General features: G+C 42.3%; 1 protein-coding gene across 1 annotated transcript in view; it reads right to left on the reverse strand.

The window, feature by feature from the left end:
• Window positions 1-25,601, reverse strand: part of fcho2 (FCH and mu domain containing endocytic adaptor 2) — a 311,078-nt gene that overhangs the window by 26,680 nt on the left and 258,797 nt on the right. The window contains exons 22-25 of the mRNA XM_068029556.1: window positions 18,589-18,700; window positions 11,868-12,023; window positions 7,843-7,975; window positions 5,307-5,506 (exon numbers count right to left, since the gene is read on the reverse strand). Coding sequence (XP_067885657.1) covers window positions 5,307-5,506; window positions 7,843-7,975; window positions 11,868-12,023; window positions 18,589-18,700 — 601 coding nt within the window. The remainder of the gene's footprint in view (window positions 1-5,306; window positions 5,507-7,842; window positions 7,976-11,867; window positions 12,024-18,588; window positions 18,701-25,601) is intronic.

Raw genomic sequence — 25,601 nt, forward strand, 5'->3', positions numbered from 1 at the left:
ACATTTGGAATACTGCGTACAGTTCTGGTAGCCACATTATCAAAAGGATGTGGATGCTTTGGAGAGGGTGCAGAGGAGGTTCACCAGGATGTTGCCTGGTATGGAGGGCGCTAGCTATGAAGAGAGGTTGAGTAGATTAGGATTATTTTCATTAGAAAGACGGAGGTTGAGGGGGGACCTGATTGAGGTGTACAAAATCATGAGAGGTATAGACAGGGTGGACAGCAAGAGGCTTTTTCCCAGAGTGGGGGTTTCAATTACTAGAGGACACGAGTTCAAAGTGAAAGGGGAAATGTTTAGGGGGGATATGCGTGGAAAGTTCTTTACGCAGAGGGTAGTGGGCACCTGGAACGCGTTGCCAGCGGAGGTGGTAGACGCGGGCACGATGGAGTCTTTTAAGATGTATCTAGACAGATACATGAATGGGCAGGAAGAAAAGAGATACAGAACCTTAGAAAATAGGCGACATGTTTAGAGAGAGGATCTGGATCGGCGCAGGCTTGGAGGGCCGAAGGGCCTGTTCCTGTGCTGTAATTATCTTTGTTTTGTTCTTTGTTAATTTCATCTAATATTTCACACTCCTCCTCCCTGATTGCAATGTCTGCATCATCCCTTCCTTTTGTGAAAACAGACAGTGTATTCATTAAGAACCTTACCAATGTCCTCAGTCTCCATAAAGGTTACCTTTATGGTCTGTAATAGGCCCTACTTTTTCTTTAGTTATCCTCTTGCTCGTTATGTATTTATAAAAAAAAATCTTTGTGTTTTCCTTGATTTTACTTGCCAATATTTTTTCATGCCCTCTCTCTGCTTTCCTAATTCCTTTTTTTAATTTCAAAGAACAAAGAACTGTACAGCACAGGAACAGGCCATTCGGCCCTCCAAGCCTGCGCCGATCTTGATGCCTGCCTAAACTAAAACCTTCTGCACTTCCGGGGACCGTATCCCTCTATTCCCATCCTATTCATGTATTTGTCAAGATGCCTCTTGAACGTCGTTATCGTACCTGCTTCCACCACCTCCCCCGGCAGCAAGTTCCAGGCACTCACCATCCTCTGTGTAAAGAACTTGCCTCGCACATCCCCTCTAAACTTTGCCCCTCTCACCTTAAACCTATGTCCCCTAGTAACTGACTCTTCCACCCTGGTAAAAAGCTTCTGACTATCCACTCTGTCCATGCCGCTCATAACTTTGTAAACCTCTATCATGTCCCCCCTCCACCTCCGTCGTTCCAGTGAAAACAATCCGAGTTTATCCAACCTCTCCTCATAGCTAATGCCCTCCAGACCAGGCAACATCCTGGTAAACCTCTTCTGTACCCTCTCCAAAGCCTCCACGTCCTTCTGGTAGTGTGGCGACCAGAATTTCACTCCTACACTTTCTATATTCCTGTAGGTTTTCTGCAGTATTGAGCCCTCGGTATCTGTCATAAGCTTCCCTTTATACCTTTATCCTCTCCTTTAAGCCCCTTGATATTCAGGGGTCTCTGAATTTGTTAGTCCCACCATTTTTCTTTAAAGGAACATACTTGCTCTGAACCCACACTATCTCTTCCTTGAATGCCTCCCACTGATCTGGCGCTGATTTACCTTCAAGTAGCTGTTTCCAGTCCACTTTAGCTTATTCGCATCTCAACTAAGTAAAATTAACTTTTCCCCAATTGAGAGCTTTTATTCCTGGTCTATTTTTGTCCTTTTCCATAACTACCCTAAATCTAACTGAATTATGATCACTTTCACCAAAGCGCTCCCCAACTGATATCCCTTCCACCTGCGCAGCTTCATTCCCTAAAACTAAGTCCACTTGTTGGGCTTGCTAAGTATTGGCTAAAAAAGTTCTCCTGAATGCATTTTAAGAATTTTGCTCCCCGTGTCTTTCACACTAATTCTATCCCAATTAATGTTAGATTGGTTGAAATTCCCCATCACTGCTCTATTGTTTTTGCACTTCACAGAGTTTTGCCTATATATTTTTTTTATTTTATTTATTTATTTAGAGATACAGCACTGAAACAGGCCCTTCGGCCCACCAGGTCTGTGCCGACCAACAACCACCCATTTACACTAACCCTACAGTAATCCCATATTCCCAACCACCTACCTACACTAGGGGCAATTTACAATGGCCAATTTACCTATCACCTATCGTCTTTGGCGGTGGGAGGAAACCGGAGCACCTGGCGAAAACCCACGCAGTCACAGGGAGAACTTGCAAACTCCGCACAGGCAGTACCCAGAATTGAACCTGGGTCCCTGGAGCTGTGAGGCTGCGGTGCTAACCAGTGCGCCGCCCCAGAGCTGCGCTCATCCAGGCAAGTGCCTTGTAGATCGCAGTCAGATTTTGCGGAGGTGAGGCACTTACCGCTAAAGTGGACTGGAAACAGCTACTTGAAGGTAAATCAGTGCCAGATCAGTGGGAGGCATGCAAGGAAGAGATAGTGAGGGTTCAGAGCAAGTATGTTCCTTTAAAGAAAAATGGTGGGACTAACAATTTCTTCTATCTCCCTCTGACTATTTGGGCGTCTTTAGTACACTTCCAGTAGCGTGTCAACCCATATGGCTTCATTTGCTGATACTTCTACCATATCATCCTTCCTCACGCTATAATTGTTTCTATAATCAATATTGCAACACCCCTCCTTTTTTATCCTCCTCGCTATCTCATCTAAAAACCCTGTAACCAGGAATGTTGAGCTGCCATTCTTGCCCTTCTTTCAGCCATGCCTCAGTAATAGCTATAATATCATACTCCCCACAGCTATACTATCATACTCCTCTCATAATAAGGTGGTGGATGGGGTGCTGATCAAGTGGGCTGCTTTGTCCTGGAAGCTGTCGAGCTTCTTGAATATTGTCAGAGCTGCACTCATCCAGGCAAGTGGAGAGTATTCCATCACACTCCTGACTTGTGCCTTGTAGATCGCAGTCAGATTTTGCGGAGGTGAGGTACTTGCCGCAGTATTCCCAGCCTCTGACCTGCTTCCGACCACATCTCCGTGCCATCACTAAAACGGTCTATTTCCACCTCCATAATATCACCCTGCTCCATCCCCGTTTCAGCTCATCTTCTGCCGAAACCTTCATCGATACCTTTGTTACTACTAGACTTGAATATTCCAATGCACTCTTGGCCGGCCTCCCACATCGTAACTTCCATACACTTAAAATGAAAACAGAAAATGCTGTAAATACTCAGTAGGTCTGGCTATTTCTTGCATTTTCGGTCTGTATTTCAGATTTCCAGCATCAGTAGTATTTTGCTTTTATATTCGTAAACTTTAGGTTATCCAAAACATTGCTGTCTGCGTCCTTACTCGCATCGTCCTGTTCACCCATCATCTCTGTGTTTGCTGATCCACACTGACACCCGGTCAAGCAATACCGTGATTTAAAAATTCTCATTCTTGTTTTCAAATCCCTTCATGACCTCGCCCCTTCCTCTCTCTATAATCTCCTCCAGCCCCACCACCCTTGAGATATCTGTGCTTGTCTAACTCTGCCACTCAAGCATCCCTGATTTTAATTGCTCCACCACTGGCGGCCTTTCCTTCAGCTGCCTAGCCCATAAGGTCTGGGATTCCCTGCCTAAACCTCTCTGCCGCTCTTTCCTCCTTTAAGATGCACCTTAAAAACCTACTTCTTTGACCAAGTTTTTGCCCATCTGCCCTACTTGCATCTGTGTCAAGTTTTGCTTTATAATGCTACTGTGAAGTGACTTGCGATGTTTTATGATGTTAAAAGTGCTATATAAATACAAGTTGTTATTCTGTCATCTGCAAACTTTGAAATTATGCCCTGTATACCCAAGTCCAGGCCATTAATATATAATCAAAAAGTAAATATATTACAAGTGCATTGTTCATAGAGGCAATAGCCGGTAAAGGCACGATGGACCAATTGGCTTCCCTCTGTGTTGTAAATTCTATCAATCTAATAATATCATCTTATTATCCACAGTGGAACCAAATTTAAAGTGAACTGAATAATTAACATGTCAGAAATGCTTACGTAGCTCAGTATCACAATCACTGGACTTCCCTGGCTAGCCATCCGACCTACATCTCATGCCAGCACACATGATACTTGAGCACTTATTTTTTATGGAAGTGATCAAGTAACCCCTCTTGACCTGGTTGCAGATCTTTAATTGTCCAACGGAGGGGTCAGTTGGATCTTATAAAGCCTATCTGAAGTTGGTTTTCAAAAATACTCATTAGCTACTAAAAGGCCACTTGACAGAGGTACATGCCACTCAAAAGAAGCATTCTGACAAAGAAAGATGGCCAATTTGCATTGATATGTGACTGGTGAAAGTAAATACCCATCCTAGATTAATAGAAAGTCTCATGGCTAAACTAGCTCCTTCCTCCAAGGATGCATACAAGGTTCTTGGGAAAATTATCAGATAGTCGTTTAGTAGTACAGAATTTGAGAACTGCTGAAAATAATGACATGTTGTCAAAGCTTTTTGTCTTACACTCATCAGGACAATCGCAAGAATAATCAATGTAAGGGTAAACAACAACTTAGTTGTCTCTTAATGTATGGTTAATAATGGGGGTGAGATAGTATCTTCAGCAGATGAATGTGAAGCAGAAAGGGACAAAAGCATCTACATTGGTGGGATGTTACAGAGTTGGGGTTGTCTGATTAAGGTTTAAATGCCTTTGTATCAGAGGAGACGGACAAGTCTTGTGGCCTGCAGAGAACTCAGAAGATTAGGATACTTTGTCCTCAAATCCTTTCACCCAAGAGGAGGATGCACTGTTTATCCTGTGACCTCAGTTTAATTCTAAGGTTACTCAAGGAGGAGAGCTAGTAGGTAAACAAATACAATGCATTCAAAAAGGTTGAAAGATCTATCTTAATTGCCAAGCAATCACCAGGCCTAGTTACAATTCTAATTAAATCTGTTCATTATTTGGATAGAATCATTACATGGCTATATGATGTGTTGTATACTGACAGGACGTCAGAGATGACATGGGTGGTGGTGTGGAAAGAGGCAAATATAATGATCCTGAGGGACTGGGCTGTGGGTAGGTACAACTGTGGCTCCTTCCACCCAAGGGAGAGGGGAGAATAAAAGTTTGATACACAAGGCAGAATAATTATATTTCCAACATTTTGTTAATACTAGATTAGTAATGTATTTTATTGGAGAGCCTTACTGGCTCAACTAAGCACAGACCAAATTCAATTCTAATAATTTCTCCACATCAGTAACATGCATCTGAATGCTCTGTCTTTCTACTCATTAAGCAAAATTCTTCTAAGATGTATAAAAGGTTTGGGTTTCTAAATTACCAGATAGCAGTAGGCAGTGACTGCATGCAGGTAACTCCACCATCGACTGGCATCAAGATTTGGACATTTGATAGCACAGAGGGAGCAACCATAGCTTCTGGGTTATATTTGTAGTCCACTCGAATATCTGTTGTGTTAAGACTGCACTTCCAGTAGGTAGCTAGGTTTAGTGGTGTTGACTGAATACCATTTGAGGATACCTGAGAGAGAGAGAGAGAGAGAGAGAGAGAGACAGACAGGCAGACGTTAGGGCACTCAAGATTCTATTGGGATAAATACCAACACTTATGCAGACCTATTGCTTGAAGAAACTGCAGAGACCAAATTAAGCAATTATCAGACAAAACAGTATTCATTTTACAACACAGACTTCATTTTTCACAAATATGAACTGGAGAAAATGTAATAGTTGTTTTTATCAACTATAGATGTCAACTGTAGATATTGATAATATTTTTCCATTTACCAATTTTCCCCTGAAATTAATACATTCACAGCTCCAAAAACATATTGCATTTTTTTTCCTGAATTAACATTTTTTTTATAACCTGGACTCAAAACAGATTTAAAGAAACTGATTATACTTTAACATTATAGCCATATTTCCCATTTGTTAGTTTGTGAATGATGAGTGTTGAATTGAAGTGGAACTGTGTTCAGTTTAACTGCTATTCTAAGGCTCATCAGGTAATGCATTACATAAACAATGTAGCATAGTGGCACATGACTGAATGGCACCATGGAGCGCTGGTTCGCAAGTTTGATTCCCACTCCATTAAGATCTCATTTTAAGCTGGGTTATTGTGGAGTAGTGTCCAGCAGACGGAAGCTCCTACCAACAGGAAGGGTCGCAACAGTGGATGGAAAATTATCCAAGGCTGTTGCCAGCTAGCTTCTGGAAACTGGTTAAAAAGTAGCGCTGATAAAATCCCGCTGTAAAGTGTGCATGTGGGTGAAGCCACCTATGGCCTGGTTGGGCTAGGTTGTGATGCCATCCATTATCAAATATACTTATGATGCTCACAATCTAAGTTCACACATGAAGAATGGCCACTTGGGAGAGATACTGGAGCCATGTTGTCCAATAGCAATCACTAATTAGCCACAAGTGTGGCTACAGCAACATCATTTCAGCCCCTTGCACCAACCAGTAGAAAACACTGCACTTAGTTATACAGTGCTGGTAAATGTAGTTCACTTGTGTATATTTACCTAACATTTAGCACCGTTCAGTACTAAGAAAGTAACCAAATATCAAAAGACACTTAAATGCTCTGCTTTTCGTCTTACCATTTTACCACCACACACAAAAGTTAAAGTACACAACGCAATGGAAATTTGAGTATTGAGATTACATGTCCATGTGATTACTCACTTTACTTACTAATCAGAAATCCATTCAGCCACATCTGGGTTACCAATCAGCCATATGTGGCAAGCAGCTAATGTGTTATACAAATAGGTACTAGTGAGCAAAAAAAAGTTTAATAGAATTCAGCACAAACGGGGGCCTTTAAGACAAGAGGCCAAAAAATTAAAGGGAAAGAATCCAACCTTGGCAAAAACGACTTCTACTATAATAGCTTAGCATCTCAAAAGGTGAAAACAGCATCAGCTAGTCAATGGAGTATTAAATATGCTATTTGCATTTATATGCATTTCTATTAAATAGAGATATTCAATTAATATATTTTCTACAAACTACAGTATTAACAGATTATAGATTCATTTCCTGTATCTAGCAGCTAGTCCATTTTTTCATTTATTTTTGGAGTCATGGGAAGGAGGGAAGCAAAGAACATTTAAAGAAAGACAGACTAGCATTTATATAGTGCTTTTCACGACCACTGGATGTCTCAAAGCACTTTACAGCATTATTCATAACAACAAGCAATGCAAAACATTTGCTTTTCGGAACTTTACATGACATTTAAAATATTGTGAATTTCTAGCTCAGGGTTAGTGCTCCTTGACACTGATTTAGTAGTTTGAGAAATGATAAATTTGCTATAACTTTAAGGTCCTACATAATTATCTAACTAAAACGAACAAAAATATGAGTCTGCATTCTAATGTTTGAAATCTTTAACACACACCTGCAGTTGACAGCTGATGTTCGCTCAATTATGTTACAAAATTGCTCATTGGTGAGACTCAAAATACTCAGGGTTTGAAAAATGAAACAATCATATGATGATATACATCATAGAAATATTATACACTTGCTGAATGATTAACTGCAGTAGCTTTTAGGAAACATGAAACTTAAATGACTATATACAGACTACCAAGATACCCTATTCAATCTTCTTAGAATTATTTAAAGATAAATCTAGCCCATTAAGCTACATAGTGCGATTAATCTTCACTACTTCCGTGTACCCGTATATTTTCTGTAACAGTAATAATGTCAAAAGTGCTTTATTTAGCTCTTCAGAGCTGCATATGGAAACTAAATCTGACTAGTCTCAAAGTACACTTAAAATATTGCTTACTGAGTCCCTACAGCAGTGATCTTCTTCATTGTCTGCTTTACCTGATATTTCAGGATATCCACATTATAATAGGAGGAAGATGGGTTCTGTTCAGCCAGTTTCTTGAGGTAGGCAGTGAGAGTTTGCATGTTCATCCAAAAGTCCTTTGTGTTTGAGTCACTCTGTGATGGATCACTGAGAGAAAAAATGTAAAAAAAAATTCAGATAAGACTCATCATTGCAGCTGCTAACATTTTCAAATTCCACATTTATTAACATTGATTGTTGTACCTACTCTCAATTCTTCTACAGGTTCTGAGTCACTATTAAAAAGAACTGCTCATCAATAGTTTCCAACAGGCAATATAGTGCAATCTTGACCCAGCATTGGGAAAATATTTTAAAAGTTGTTCACCTCTTGATAACTAAGAGTTTCGAAAACAAAAACACATTACTTTTCCTGAATTTGTCAAAAACACCATTACATGCAAGCCAACCTAGAAACTTGCAAAAGCTGATTTAAAAAAGCTTATTAAAATGTTTTTTTAAAAATTCATTCATGGGATGTGGGCATCACTGGCTATGCCAGCATTTATTGCCCATCCCTAATTGCCCTTGAGAAGGTGGTGAGCTGCCTTCTTGAACCGCTGCAGTCCATGTGAGGTAGGTACACCCAAAGTGCTGTTGGAAAGGGAGTTCCAGGATTTTGACCCAGCAACAGTGAAGGAATGGCGATATAGTTCCAAGTCAGGATGGTGTGTGACTTGGATGGGAACTTGCAGGTGGTGATGTTCCCATGCATCTGCTGCTCTTGTCCTTCGAAATGGTAGAGGTCGTGGGTTTGGAAGGTGCTGTCTAAGGAGCCTTGGCGCGTTGCTGCAGTGCATCTTGTAGATAGTACACACTGCTGCCACTGTGCGTCGGTGGTGGAGGGAGTGAATGTTTGTAGATGGGGTGCCAATCAAATCGGACTGCTTTGTCCTGGATGGTGTCGAGCTTCTTGAATGTTGTCGGAGCTGCACCCATCCAGGCAAGTGGAGAGTATTCCATCACATTTCTGACTTGTGCCTTGTAGATGGTGGAAAATAGACCAATGACTAAGATCATTGGTTTATGGTAAATCATTAAATGAAATTCTGTGTTTAGTAAGTGAGATTCCAGGATTTTATCAGCTGTTTTGGGAATAAGATTCTGTAATTGGCTCAATTTTTCTATGAAAACGAAAACTCTAATGGACAATAAAATTTAATCTAGTCATTGCTGCAGGTATATTCCATATATGTTGTAGAGAAAAATTCAAGTACACAAAACTATGTTTTTGCAGTGATAATTGCAGAAATTTCTGAAAGCAGATGTAAATAATGAAGGTGCAAGATTTATTTCCTGGGGTAGTCAAGGGAATGTTTCCTCAGCAATTTTTGATCTTTTAACATTTCTATGGTGCATTTGCAATTGCCTGCAATTCTGCTTTTCATGCCAAAAGTAATTTATTCTGCAAAGCTCACAGATAATTTAAGTACTAATAGTTGTTACATATTCTGCCAAATACACAGAGAGAAGACAAGTGCAGAATTCTGAAGTGACCTTGGGCATGTGGGATGTTCAAATTCTAAGTTGACAAGAAATACTACAGTCAGTGTGAAATGTTGATGACTAACATGTTGTTACAGTCAAGTGAGGAGGGGTCGAAGTGCTTCCCTCTTTTCCCTCTCCTTGTTTGACTACAACAGGTTTAATTATTTCTGAAAGTGAATGTACTGGCCAATTCAGTTGGTGTTTGATTATTTACTTGTTATGATCATAACAAGAACTAATTGGACAGGTTTTCTTGAATTAAGATAGAGGTTAACTTTATTGTACCGAAACTGAACTAACAAAATAATAAACAAAGCGTCAACTTTCACACACACACACACTCTAGAGGTTTACACACACATAAATAGGTTACAGAGTGGGGAATGGTAGATTTGTTGAGTTAGAGTCCACAGAAAAAAGGGTGTATACAGTCTGTGGCGTTTGGTGATTTGGCTGGCTTCTAGCTGAATTCGGTGGTCCTGAGGTTTTTATTCTGCAGACGTAGATGACTGGTTCTATGGGTCTCTAGGAGACAGCAATGCGGATGATTTCCTCCAACGGTATTTTTGATTGTAGCCGGAGTATGCAAAGGTGGTCAGTCAACAAGCAGGATTTGAAAGCTTTCAAGCTGGAATGGGGAGAGAGAGACATCCCCCACATGGGTCTGCATGTCAGAGTCCAATTGCTTTTCCTTTCTCTGCTGCAGAAAGACACAAGCTTAAAACCACAGATGGGGAGGGGCTTGTCACACGACAGTCACTCAGTCATTCAAACATAGCCGTTAGCAGTATTTCTCGCTTCCTAAAAACAGGTAAGCACTGCAGTGTAGGATACAGTGTTGCAAATTAGATAGCCATCTTAAGCTGCCAGCAAAGTCATCCTTTTAGCTGGTCTTTTAAAATGTCTTTAAAAAAATATAAATTCGGATCTCCAGTCAGTGGATTAAAGAAAATTATCACTCAACAAAGCACATTGGCGTAAGTGTGATTATTAAAGCAAGAATCTTGTACATTATTTTTCTCAACTAGTGGGAGGTTTTAACGAGGCGAAACTATATGTTATAATTTGCAACCTCATAATTTTTTCCTGCAATACGCATCCACCACTTTAACCTGAATTCACATCAAGTGTTCAATCTACTGACTCCTTTGAAAGAATCTGGCTCTGATAACTAGGTGTACACTCCTCCTGTTAATGATGTTAGTATACAATGTATAGTCCGGGACCCGATTTTCAGTGCAAAATTCAGTGTGGAAGTTAGAGACAATTCAGGGTTTTTACGATCAGAATCAGAAGATAATTTTTTCTTGTGTCACTGATATACCAACCCAAAATAATCCATAAACCAATGGTGGAAATTAAAGAACCTACTGATTCTGGGTATGCAGAGAATTTTTAGGCAATCTCAGAATGATTTAGTGTGGGAAGTTCAAATTCTACACTGATTTCTGCTAACAAATTGTGAGTAGTAGAAGTCTAGAAACACTGACTGGTAGCATGAAATGTTTGAGAGTTGTCATGTACACCTTTAGTCTACGAAGAGCTACATCAGTGAGAAAGGAAAAAGCTAGAACAGGAAGCACAGGATCAGATGCAGCAAGAAAGAGAAAGAAGTGGAGATAGTGGACGACACATACTGGTTTTACTCAGTTCTCAGAATATGCTATACTTTCATCCCATTGCAGTCTGAGTGGCAATGACAGTACGTACAGAATAATGAATCCCTGGAAAACATTATAATCCAATAGAAGGTTCAATTGAGTTCAAACCATGAGAATGAGCCGTATTCAATTTAAGAGAGTCAAACTAAGACCAAGAATAGATGGCATCTTGAAATTTAAGATTCAATTTTAACACAAAGTGGGGAAGGGCCTCAATGATTCCTCGGCATGAGGCTCAGGCCATTATAACTCAAAGTAAGTTCCTTAGATAGCTTACAGCAACCACTATATCCAAGAGAATATTTATGACAACACCCTAAATTTGTAATATCTGCAATAAAGACTGTAAAATGAAAAGCTACAAAAAAGAATCTGTTATTTCAAAATAACCAATACCAGACTGTAAACGATTCAATTTTAACTGTCTGTCTATCTAATGGGAACAGTGTGGGCTGAAGGTTAAGATTACTGGCGTGGGGGAGAACTTCCCAGCTCTTCTTTGAATATTGCCATCAGATTTCTTACATCTATCTGAATAGGTTGGTGAAGCCTCAGTTTAGTGTTTCATTTGAAAGGCGGCTTCCCCCAAACAATGCACCACTCCCACAGTACCTCGCTAAAACCTAAATTACATACTCAAGTCATGGAATGGAGCTTGAACCGACAACCTTGGATTTAGATGAGAAATCTGCCAACTGAGCTGACATTTAATTACATGTTTTTGAATTCTTCTTACTAAAAATCTACACACAATAATCAAATTACACCATACATTTAAAAAAGGAAATAAAAATCAATTCTAGTTAGATTTAAATTTTGTTAGCAGATAAACACAAATATGAAGCAATTACCTATATACAAGCTGTGCATTTGGGAGGATTTGCTCAAATTTGCTGGTGTTCCGTATTCGGAAGCTAAGCACTGCTGGTGATGGATTACTGGTAAAAACTTTAATTATTCCACTTGGAAAGGACATAGTCATATCACCAGTGATTTTGACTATGCATCTGCAGAAAAAGCACAAAATTAAAAGACTAACAGATATTTCAGTTATCAAGCAGAAACAATTGGCTCATTTTTATTGCTTTAGATATTCTTGATGTTCTCACTGGCAAAATACTCATTCATCCCAGCAAGGTACATCACTGCAGTTTAGCAAGAGCTTTCCCTTAGGATTGACTTCAAATATTTTATGCAAATTAGATTTTCCCTAAAATCTAAATATTTCCTAATTTAACAGTCTAATTGGAATATACTATAATTTATTTCTAAAAACTCATCAATCTTGATTCCATCTTCTGAAATCTTTTGAGGCAGAATTTAGTTTACAGGTGTAAGTCAGTTTTCAATTATCAAGAACTGATGTAAATCCTGCCTGAAACATCAAGTGATAACAGCAGAGTGCAAACTTATTTGCAGAATTATACATAGCACCAGGAGCAAAAGCTCAGGGTCAAATAGGATCCGCGTCTATTTTTGTGGTGTAATGGAGGCATCAATCAGCCATGTTGATTTCTTGTTTGAGTACAATTCCACAGATGCCCTTCAGTACTTCGTCCAAACTGCCATTCTTCACATATGAGTCTCGGCATTGAATGTTGGGAGGCTATTCAACAACAGGGAGAATTCCAGCCAAGCCTGATTATATCCTGACTTGACATTAACACATGCATAATTTTACTGTAATTGATGGATAGTGCTCTCTAGCAGCCAATCTTTGCCCTCCTAACCCAAGAGTTTTAAGACCAAACATAGGTTAGGATGGCAGTGTTACTAAAGGATTCTGTTACAGCACTAGAACACAGGGTCTCAGCTTTGTGTTCAGAATTAATCTAACTGGATAGAGTTAGGTAATAGAAAAAGAAATAGTACAATTTTCACCGTGCCTTACAGACTCCTAAATGGTAGAATTAGAGGAGGAGATCTGCAGGCAGTTCACAGAGACATGCAAAAACAAAAGAGCAACAATATTTTGTGATTTTAACTATCCCAAGCTGGACTAGAATAAAGTTGATAGACAGACAGAATTTTCTGGACTTAGACCCTGCGGGGGATGGCCATTTGCGAGTTGGGAAACTGCTTGACTAATTAGTGAGCTACGCCAAGGCTCTTTCACTAAGCCAGGCATTATCATCCCACCTCTGGGTTGCCCGACTAATTAGGGAGGGCAGGCAAGATGATGTGCCTAAACATGCAATGAAGAATCTCTATTTAAAGGGACCCTGCCAGGATTCACAATGGCAGCAGTGAATGTACCAGTGGGAAGGAGGAAACTGCTACTGGATGGAAGCAAATGTAGGAAGACTGTCCCTAAACCATCCCACCCCCCTCAGTTCTCAGTCTCATCCTTGGAAGTCATGATGGATGCAGTCAGGGCCAGAAGAGAAGTACTCTTCCCTGAGGATGGGTGGAACAGGCATGGCTGCAATTAGCAGAAGTGGTGAGCAGCAGGACCTAGATCCAATGCCACAAAAGGTTTAATGATCTCATAAGGTCCGGCAAGGTGAGTGTCCTACAACACCTGGCAGCCATCACTCTCTCACCTCCCTAGCATTCTACTGCACAGCACTTGTGTGACTGACACACCTTGCTGGCACACACATTCCTTTCTCTCCAACCTCATCCTCAAATCTCCAACTCAACCTCATCCTATTGCCCTCTTGCACCCATTTCTCACAGTCACCCTCTTCAAATATTTACATTCCATCCTCAGAACTCATTTCACTGGGGTTATCAGCCAGGTCTTGAGTGGGTATCCCTTGTCTCCCAGGAGCCAACCACTGAGGCTGTTTGGTGGAGAGATCACCTGTGGTACATGAGACTGCCAAAAGATGAAAGAGTCATGGCAGCTTCCTGGATAACTGGCGCATAAATTCACGATGGTCTGGATTTTGCCAGCCACCCCACCCGCACCCCCTCCCCCACACCAATGTGGGGGGTCATGGTAGGGGGGCCCATAAAATACCTCCGGGAGTGGCCCACCATGGGCCTCAACGCTGGGAAGGCCCCACCCCATTTTACCGGTGGCGAGGCCTCGTGGCGCCCCCCCCCCTTGGCGACGGTACTTTCATTTAAATTAATGAATTAATACTTACCTCCTCGTAATGGCCGTCCCGCTGCAGTATTCCGTTTGGAGATCCAAGGCAGAACACTGGTTGGGAGGGGGGAGCAGGTAAGTTTTCAGGGCGGGGGGGCGTAGCGGGGAAAACCACTGCGATTGATGGAGGGGATGTTGGGAAGGGGCTGAAGGTTAAAGTGAAGAAAGTTCGGGATTGCGAGTTTACTTTTTTTGAGGGGAAGATGGCAATTAATAAAGTGTGTAGTCATTGGGGAAGGGGGGTGGGAGAGGGTATTGAAACTTTTCCTTTTAATTTTTCAGGTCAGGTTACTTTAAATATTTAAATTTAAATGAAGGGCTTGAAGCCCTTTAAAAATGGCACCTGCGCCTGTGCAGTAGCACCGGATGCTTTGCTGGGGACAAGATCAGTGGCGAACTGGAAAAACTCCAGCCCTATGTTCCTGTGGTGGTCACAGATCAGCTGCGCATCAAGGGTTGGAAGCCCTTACAATTAGTGAAGATGTCTGGTTGATTTAATGGCGCCTTGATTGCCACATGAATGACATCAATCACGCCCTAGACCCGTGGAAATCCAGCCAGTGAAGTGAAGCTCTCAGCCCTATGGGTTTGAGTTGCCTCAGCCATGTCGAAATGGATATAGCTGGTGGCCTTGGCAAACAAGACATCGGTGACCTGGGTGATGCACTTGTGGGCTTCAGATTATGAAATCCTGCAGATGCCACCAATAGATCCCTTGAAGGAGCCTGTTGCAAAGAAATTGAGGGCTGTGGTGACCTTGACAGCCATAGGTAACATGTGGCCACCTGGTCTTGGGCAGTGGTCTACTTCCAGAAGGCTGCATATGTCTGCGACTACTATCCGCAAGAGACTTTTGAGGCATTGTTGTTTGGACATATCGAGGAAACTGACCCTGTGCTGGGGGTATTGCCTCCTTTGAAGTGCAGCTCTATGTCCATCCCCTCTGTCCTGTGGAACTGCTAGCAGCTCCAGCTGCCTCTGTTGTTTTGGCTGTTGGGCTGGATCAAGCTGCTGCTCCTCCTCAGAGGTCCAATCTACAACAGCATAGGTAGCTTCCATATTGGAGGGAAGTCTCACAGGTAAGAAATTGAGATTCAATTCAGTAGACTCCACGGCACTTGAAAATTACTAGGCAAAGCTGCTATTCCCAAATAAAGTCGCTAATTCGGGCTGAAAGAACCACTCCTGTTAGCAGTAGGCTTTCACTGTGGCTAACCACAAGCTTTCTGATTTCAGCCTTTATACTGTTGCTGGCAGGTCAATTTCATTCAACAATGACTTCCTGCTGAGCACTTGCCTCCTCCAACCTGGTGAGATGTAGGAATAGAGTGGAACCCGTGCACTGCAGTGAAAGTCAGAATGCAGGGTTAAAGAACTTAATTTGCTTTTACGTATTTCCCGACAGATCCAAGGGGGCTGCCCGCTGGCCTCGAAACCCACAAAAGTCAAACCTGGAAGCGGGTGAAATGACTTCGGGATCCCAACTCAATGTCAATTTTATGGCATTTAACTCTCGCCATGCACCAAATCCTATCTCCCCTTGCCTGGGAAAATTCCCTTCATATGATCAAAATGTAAACGCTTTTTAAACCATCCAGGACTACTTCTTAGATATGTATGTTTCTAGTCTAACAAAGAAAGGAGAATTGTTCAATTTTAGTTCTTGGAAATGAAGTGAACAAATAAGCTGATGCGAGAGTAGGAGAACAATTGGAAAATGGAGATCACAACATAGGGAGCCTCAATGTAAGAATAGAAAAGGACAATAAAGAGTCAAAGATAAGAATGCAAGACTGGCAAGACAAAGTTCAGTGAGATACAGAAGGACTGGGCCAAATTAGCTGGGCAGACAAGTCAAACAGGTCAACAGATCAACAATGTGATAACTTTAAATATAACATAGGTCCTTATCTTCAACCTCTCTGCAGTCTTGGACAGGGTCAACTGCACTAACCACCTCCAACACCTCTCCTCCGTCGTCCAACTTAGTGTGACTGCCCTAGCTTGGTTCTATCTTGACCTACCCAATCCTGTCACACCATCTCCTCTTTCCACCCCTTTACCATCTTGGAAATTCTCCAGGGTTCCATACTTGTCCTCTTCCTCATCTACATGCAACATTATGACATCGTGATATTATCTGCAAACAAAGTTAACTTGCACGTTTGCTGATGCTATCTGGCACTAACGCTCCACCAACACTCTCAACATCTGTACTGTCAGACTGCTTGTCCAGTATCTAGCCTTGGTTAGCCTCAATTTCCTCAAACTAAACAATGAGAAGACCTAAACAATCTTCTTCAACCCTTACCACAACTCTGTGCCCTCTCCATGACTCCTTTGCTCTCCCATAACAAGAAACAGCACATTTTAGGCTGAACTAGATATTTGCAACCCATTTGTCCCTGAACTTAATTTCCAAACCCATAACCTCTCCATCAGAAAACACCTCCACAACATCACCTGCCTCCTCACCACCCTTCCCCAAACTTATTCCAAAAGCTTCGAACATTCTTATGTCTCTATTGCCTCCATACTCAGCTATTCCAATGTTCTCCTTGCAAACTGCCTATCCACCACTCTCTCTAAGCTGCAGTTCATCCAAAACACTGTTGCCTATCTCCTATGCTGTGCCAAATCCCATTTGCTCATCACCTTCCCTCACTGACCTCCATTGCTTCACGGCTCCCATTATCCTGACTTTAAGATTCTCATCCTCGTGCTTAAATCCCTTCATGGCCTTGCCCCTTCCTATCTCTTTAACCTCTAACAGGGTGACCAAAACTACACACAGTACTTGAACTGTGGCCTAACCTATATTTGTTTAAGTCACTGAGGTACAGCCTGTTCTAATTAAGGAGCTGTCTAAAATCATATTAAAAGAATAATTCAAGCAAATTCACCTAATCAGGTTAACAAAAGAAAAAGACCTACAATCTAAGATTTTTATTATTGCAGGTGCTTGCTTAGAATAAGAGTTAAATATTAGCAACACAAAACTGTGGAACTTGTGATCTTATAGGGTCATTAAGCCTTTTTTCTTGCACAGAAACAGAAGAAGTAATTTTACCAATTTTCTCCCCAAATCTCCTGAAGGCATTGTTTCTTAGTGGTTATAGTTATTGAGGTACATTTTATATTTTATCCATGTGGCTATTCAACAACAATAACTTATATATATATATATATATACTGGCTTTAACGTAATAAAATATCCCAAGGCGCTTCACAGGAACATTATAAAACAAAGTATGACACCCACAAAAGGAGATATTAGGTCAGATGTCCAAAAGCTTGCTTCTTCACATATTGGTAGGCCATCAAACCGTGCAGGGCATAACAGCAAATCTGTTCATGGTCTTACGGTTCACTTATTTACAGACTACAGCAGAAACACTTGTTTACCTTTTCCCTCCCTAGTTCAGGAACATTGGCTGGGATTTAACACGGAGGCAGTGGCCCGCCCAACAGCTGGAAAGTTGGGTGAGCCCCTGAAGCCACAGCACGATCTTGCAGGCAATTAGTTGTCTGTGTTCGTGGCTTCCACCCCCATGTAGCAGGATGTCTCGCCTCCAAAAGCTGACAGCCAATTAGAAGGCCGCAGCCCTTCAGTCCCAGTGGCACCATGGGGAGTGGTGGCCACTACTGTGACTGCAGAAGGCCCTGGGCCAGGCAGCGATGGAGGCCCAGGGTATACCTGGCGGCCTTGCCATGTGGCGTGGGCACCCCTTCCGCCACAGATAAAATACTAGTGGCAGTGGAAAGAGGCCCATAAGTGGCCATTAATTAGCCACTTAAAGACCTCATTGGCCCAAGGGTGGGTGGGCCACCCGACACCTCGTCGCTGCTGAAAAAACACCACCCTTCGCCATGTCACCTGATTTTATGCCCCCCACCCCTTTGCCTGCCTGCATGCTCCCAGGCGGTGCATAAAATTCCAGCCATTGAGACCAAGTGTAGTGCCCAACTGCTGCTCGAATAAAGTCTGCTAACTCAGCACCAGGAGATGAACCGGAGTCCTTCTAGTTTGCTTGCCTAGAGCACACTGTGATGTTCCTTTACTTATTAGTGATAGGAGAGTAAATTTTTAACAATGTGTTTACCAGTTGCATCAATTGTAAATGTAAAAGACTTCTTTAAAAGGTAATTATTTGTATTTCAATATACCGGTATTGTTTGTACAATGGGCTAAATTGTGCTATCATTTAAATTCAATCTATTAGAACTGCAGTACTAACTACAATAAGGACAATTGAAAAATAAATCACAATATACCATACACCAAAAATTTCTATTTTTACAGTATCTCATTTTTGATGATCTGAGATTGAGTTTTTTTCAGGATATATTTGCAATTCTTCAAATGCAGCAATTTAACAGAAGTGCATTCATTTTTATTTTAAATAATTTCATTTTTCTGTAAATTTAGGGTTAACAAAATGATTAGTACTGTACTGTAAATCAGATCCACGTACTTAGATGGGTCTGCTCCCTTGAAATAAGCATTAACAGACTCTGTGAAAGCAGTTGCAACTGGTAAGGAGTCTTGCGTCCCAAGGCTTATAGGACTGGGTCCACGAGAGGTACCTAGTGGATAAACAGAGAAAAATAAAAATGCACTTCATATTAATTTATTTAAATAGTTACCTTTGTGTTTTTAGTTATTTCAATGTTTTAAATGTATGGAAATCTTAGTAATGTTTTAAACATATGTCTTTAAGTCGTGCACAGAAAATTATGTTCATATTTTTAAACTTGAAATTATCAGGCATACAAATTTGATTATCTAAAACAAGTTAAAAAAAGTTGAGAAATTCTAGAGAGCAAATTACAAACAAATTTATTTTTAAATAGTGCAAACGGTAACATTTAAGCAAACATTTGGTGATGCGCAACTGCGGCAATTTCCCAGTATTTTAATAAATAATGTGAACCCCCCCCTCCCTTCCCCATCCTTGAAATGGTTGAAAGGATAAAAATTTGGAAAGCTGATATATCAAATTCAATAGTAGCTTTGCAAATTGAGTCAGAACTGCAATGTTTTGTGTGCTGCAAAATTGCTAAAATTGTGACTTGCTCTCTGAAAAACCCCTGCTCTTTGCAACTAAAACCAAATAAAATGACAACTGTTCAGGTTAAAACTAGAAATAACAAACAACATCATTTGATACATAAGCATGTGTTCATTACTGATATATTGTTTTAATATACACAATTACTCAACTGGAATTAAAGTTAATGCATTTACATATGCCCTTCCAAAGAATACTGCCATACAAGAGGAAAATACTGAACTTTATTATGCAAATGTAAATGAAAATCTAAATCCATTTGTGTAAAAACTACTGCAAGTTGTTGCTCTGGCTTCCAGAATATCAGCTTGATTAAACAAAAAAAGGAAAGTCAAACTAGGCTAATATCTTCTTGTCTATTAACTGTTAGCAAAAATCACAAATAATCTTTAAGACTACATAGTAATTCACTTCGTTAATTTTAGTTACACGCTTATAATATTCCTAAATAAATACTGAATTCTTATTCGAATGTTAGTCTTCGATATCTAAACATTTTCATCACTCATATGTTATTCTATTCGCACTAAAAGGACTATTTTTTAAATGAGTAAAATTGACCAAAGCACTTGGGTCCAGATGTTCTAAATATGATCCACCTCTCCAGACCGCTCTCCCGACTGTCAAGTGATACAATTACTGCCAGCGTTGAACAAGACATAGAACCCCGTTACCTTATTTTCTAGGGTTCAACATGTGACCAATATTAGACCCCACTTCCATAATTATGCTTCTGGCATCAGGTCTTAGACAGATAACTGTAGATTCCTGGGGCAGAATTTTGTTTGGTCCTTGGAGGTGGGCATGGGGGACACATAATGGCACAGGGCGCCATTCCCAACATTGCCTGGGCCCCCTGACATTTTGCCCGGGGCAGGGAAGGCTGTAGGCCGAGGAATGGCTATCCCTCCCGAAGGCATTGCCGGTACTGCACAGCCGCCAGCCTTCCGAATGGCTGGCAGCTCTGGAGGCAGGAGTTCATCCCTAAAAAGGACACTGTCCCGGATCATGGGCAGTTAATTGCCTGCCCGCCGTGAAATAGCAACCGGGGTCTGACGGAGGGCCGAGGTGAGGTCTCCTCCCGCCTTCCGGCCCATTACCAGGATCCCCCTCGCCGGATTAAAATTAAGCCCTTGGTCATTTATCAAAAACAGACATCACATACTGAAAAAGGAGACTGATGGCCTGTTGGTATGGAGCCCATTGCAAGAATAACTAAAGAATATACATTACTGAATAGAAGGACCTGGTTTTGCTTCAACTGTTGGTTGGTAAGTAAAATAAAGGAAAATCCAATTTAAAAAAAAATACATAAAGAGCAAGTAGATAACTGATGAAAGAGTAGGGCCGTATCAAATTCATAGCCATGAAAATTGCGTCACAGACTGTGAAATCTTGTGTCCTCCGTGAAATCGACCATTTTGCAAACTTTGCGCATTTTATTCATTGACACAAGGCTCACCTCGCTAAATGCTGGGCATGTTGCAAACATTGTGCATTTTAATGACTGACACAAGGCTCAACTCGCTGATTGGTAGATGTGTGAGTGCTCCTGATGAAGTTTTGAGAGAAGCAGACTCAAGTATTAGCAGACAAGTGAGAATGCAGGAATGAGCAAATCAGAAACGGCACAACCAATACTGCAGCACATTGAGTGAAAGAATTTGAAAGCTAAATTCTGCATGCCGATGGTGGGATACAGTTTTGTACAAAATGCGATGTTTCATTGGATCACATACAGAGGGCAAAAGGTCAGCGCCATTTAGAGTCCGAAAGCAATCGCATGAGTCTTTTGCAATTATTTGTATAAGTCCACAGATGAGCAAGACATCTATGTGTTGCATGTTTTGTTTGATTTTGTCTGATAAAGCAGAAGATGTACAGTCAGGAAAGCTAACAATAGTGCTCGCAGAATGTGTCCACATAGAAGCTGTTAATTATAGCACAGTTTCCCAAGTGATAAAACCATTTCAAAATATGGTTCAGATTTCAACAAAGTGTCGGCTTTCATTAGTGACAATGCAACTTACGTGACAAAGTCTTTCAAATCTGTGCTCCAAGGTGTAATGCCTAATACTAATGCCTAATGACATGTAAAGCACATTTTATTTCTCTTGTCAGTGAGCTGTGGAAAAGCAAGTTTGGTAAAGACGATAAACTGGTGAGTTACATTAAAAAGATAGAATCATAGAGTTATACAGCACAGAAACAGGCCTTTCGGCCCATCGTGTCCGTGCTGGCCATCAAGCACCTATCTATTCTAATTTCATTTTCCAGCACTTGGCCCATAGCCTTGTATGCTACAGCATTTCAAGTGCTCATCTAAATACTTCTTAAATGTTGTGAGGGTTCCTGCCTCTACCACCCCTTCAGGCAGTGTGTTTCAGATTCCAATCACCCTCTGGGTGAAATTTTTTCTCCTCAAATCCCCTCTAAACCTCCTGGCCCTTAATCTTAAATCTATGCCCCCGGTTACTGACCTCTCCGCTAAGGGAAAAAGTTTCATCTATATCCTATCAATGCCCCTCATAATTTTGTATACCTCAATAGGGCAGGACAGTGGGGCAGTGGTTAGCACCGCAGCCTCACAGCTCCAGCGAGCCGGGTTCAGTTCTGGGTACTGCCTGTGCGGACTTTTCAAGTTCTCCCTGAGACCGCGTGGGTTTCCGCCGGGTGCTCCGGTTTCCTCCCACAGCCAAAGAACCCTAGTGTAGGTAGGTGGTAGCAGAATGGTGGGGATGTGGTACGGAATATGGGATTAATGCAGGATTAGGGTAGGCAGTATCACTGGACTAGTAACTCAGAGACCCAGGGTATTTCTCTGGGGACATGGGTTCAATTCCCACCACAGCAGAAGGTGGAATTTGAATTAAATTAATAAATCTGGAATTAAAAGCTAGTCTAATGATGGCAAACCATTGTCGATTGTTGTAAAAACCCATCTGGTTCACTAATGTCCTTTAGGGAAGGAAATCTGCTGTCCTTACCTGGTCTGGCCTACATGTGACTCCAGACCCACAGCAATGTGGTTAACTCTTATCTGCCCTCTGAAATGGCCTAGCAAGCCACTCAGTTGTACCTACCGCTACGAAGTTAATAAAAAGGAATGAAACCCGACGGACCACCCAGCACCGACCTAGGCAACGGAAACGACAACGGCAAACCCAGCCCTGTCGACCCTGCAAAGTCCTCCTTACTAACATCTGGGGGCTTGTGCCAAAGTTGGGAGAGCTGTCCCACAGACTAGTCAAGCAACAGCCTGACATAGTCATACTTACGGAATCATACCTTACAGACAATGTCCCAGACACTGCAATCACTATCCCTGGGTATGTCCTGTCCCACCGGCAGGACAGACCCAGCAGAGGTGGTGGCACAGTGGTATACAGGAGGGGGTTGCCCTGGGAGTTCTCAACATCGACTCCGGACCCCATGAAGTCTCATGGCATCAGGTCAAACATGGGCAAGGCAACCTCCTACTGATTACCACCTACCGCCCTCCCTCAGCTGATGACTCAGTACTCCGCCATGTTGAACACCACTTGGAGGAAGCACTGAGGGTGGCAAGGGCACAAAATGTCCTCTGGGTGGGGGACTTCAATGTCCATCACCAAGAGTGGCTCAGTAGCACCACTACTGACCGAGCTGGCCGAGTCCTAAAGGACATAACTGCTAGACTGGGTCTGCGGCAAGTGGTGGGGGAACCAACATGAGGGAAAAACATACTTGACCTTGTCCTCACCAATCTGCCTACTGCAGATGTGTCTGTCCATGACTGTATTGGTAGGTGTAACCACAACACAGTCCTTGTGGAGACGAAGTCCCGCCTTCACATTGAGGATACCGTCCATTGTGTTATGTGACACTATCACCGTGCTAAATGGGATAGATTTCAAACAGATCTAGCAATGCAAAACTGGGCATCCATGAGGCACTGTGGACCATCAGCAGCAGCAGAATTGTACTCAACCACAATCTGTAACCTCATGGCCCGGCATATCCCCCACTCCACCATTACCATCAACCCAGGAGACAAACCCTGGTTCAATGAAGAGTGCAGGAGGGCATGCCAGGAGCAGCATCAGGCAAAACTCAAAATGAGCTGTCAACCTGGTGCAGCGACAGCACAGGAACATCTGCGTGCCAAACTGCGTAAGCAGCATGCGATAGACAGAGCTAAGCGATCCCATAACCAACGGATCAGATCTAAGCTCTGCAGTCCTGCCGCATCCAGCCGCGAATGGTGGTGGACAATGAAACAACTAACTGGAGGAGGTGGCTCCACAAATATCCCCATCCTCAATGATGGGGGAGCCCAGCATATCAGTGCGAAAGATAAGGCTGAAGCATTTGCAACAATCTTCAGCCAGAAGTGCCGAGTTGATGATCCATCTCGGCCTCCTCCTGAAGTCCCCAGCATCACAGATGCCAGACTTCAGCCAATTCGATTCACTCCGCGTGATATCAAGAAACGACTGAAGGCACTGGATACTGCAAAAGCTATGGGCCCTGACAATATTCCGGCAATAGTACTGAAGACCTGTGCTCCAGAACTTGCCGCGCCCCTAGCCAAGCTGTTCCAGTACAGCTACAACACTGGCATCTACCCTGCAATGTGGAAAATTGCCCAGGTATGTCCTGTACACAAAAAGCAGGACAAATCCAACCCGGCCAATTACTGCCCATCAGCCTACTCTCAATCATCAGTAAAGTGATGGAGGGGGTCATCAACAGCGTCATCAAGCAGCACTTGCTTAGCAATAACCTGCTCAATGATGATCAGTTTGGATTCCGCCAGGGCCACTCAGCTCCTGACCTCATTACAGCCTTGGTTCAAATATGGACAAAAGGGCTGAACTCAAGAGGTGAGGTGAGAGTGACTGCCCTTGACATCAAGGCAGCATTTGACCCGAGTATTACTTCAAGGAGCCCTAGCAAAATTGAGGTCAGTGGGAATCGGGGGAAAACCCTCCGCTGGCTTGAGTCATACCTAGCACAAAGGAAGATGGTTGTGGGTGTTGGAGGTCAATATTCTGAGCTCCAGGACATCACTGCAGGAGTTCCTCAGGGTAGTGTCCTAGGCCCAACCATCTTCAGCTGCTTCATCAATGACCTTCCTTCAATCATAAGGTCAGAAGTAGGGATGTTCACGGATGATTGCACAATGTTCAGCACCATTCGTGACTCCTCAGATACTGAAGCAGTCCGTGTAGAAATGCAGCAAGACCTGGACAATATCCAGGCCTGGGCTGATAAGTGGCAAGTAACATTCGCGCCACACAAGTGCCAGGCAATGACCATCTGCAACAAGAGAGAATCTAACCATCTCCCCTTGGATCTACCCCAGAATACTGAGGGAGGCAAGGGAAGAAATTGCTGGGGCCTTGACAGAAATCTTTGTATTCTCATTGGCTACAGGTGAGGTCCCAGAGGACTGGAGAATAGCCAATGTTGTTCCTTTGTTTAAGAAGGGTGGCAAGGATAATCCAGGAAATTATAGGCCGGTGAGCCTTGCGTCAGTGGTAGGGAAATTATTAGAGAGGATTCTTCGGGACAGGATTTACTCCCATTTGGAAACAAACAAACTTATTAGCGAGAGGCAGCATGGTTTTGTGAAGAGGAGGTCGTGTCTCACTAACTTGATTGAGTTTTTTGAGGAAGTGATGAAGATGATTGATGAAGGAAGGGCAGTGGATGTTGTCTGTATGGACTTCAGTAAAGCCTTTGACAAGGTCCCTCATGGCAGACTGGTACAAAAGGTGAAGTTACATGGGATCAGAGGTGAGCTGGCAAGATCGATACAGAACTGGCTCTGTCATAGAAGACGGGTAGCAGTGGAAGGGTTTTTTCTGAATGGAGGCTCGACTAGCGGTGTTCCGCAGGGATCAGTGCTGGGACCTTTGCTGTTTGTAGTATATATAAATGATTTGGAGGAAAATGTAGCTGGTCTGATTAGTAAGTTTGCGGACGACACAAAGGTTGGTGGAGTTGCGGACAGTGATGAGGATTGTCAGAGGATACAGCAGGATATTGATCGGTTGGAGACTTGGGCGGAGAAATGGCAGATGGAGTTTAATCCGGACAAATGTGAGGTAATGCATTTTGGAAGGTCTAATGCAGGTGGGAAGTATACAGTAAATGGTGGAACCCTTAGGAGTACTGAAAGGCAGAGAGATCTGGGCGTACAGGTCCACAGGTCACTGAAAGTGGCAATGCAGGTGGATAAGGTAGTCAAGAAGGCATAAGGCATGCTTGCCTTCATCGGTTGGGGCATAGAGTATAAAAATTGGCAAGTCATGCTGCAGCTGTACAGAACTTTAGTTAGGCCACACTTAGAATATTGTGTGCAATTCTGGTCGCCACACTACCAGAAGGACGTGGAGGCTTTGGAGAAGGTCCAGAAGAGGTTTACCAGG

This window comes from Heterodontus francisci, chromosome 4, assembly GCF_036365525.1.
Source record: "Heterodontus francisci isolate sHetFra1 chromosome 4, sHetFra1.hap1, whole genome shotgun sequence".
Taxonomy (NCBI): Eukaryota; Metazoa; Chordata; class Chondrichthyes; order Heterodontiformes; family Heterodontidae; genus Heterodontus; species Heterodontus francisci.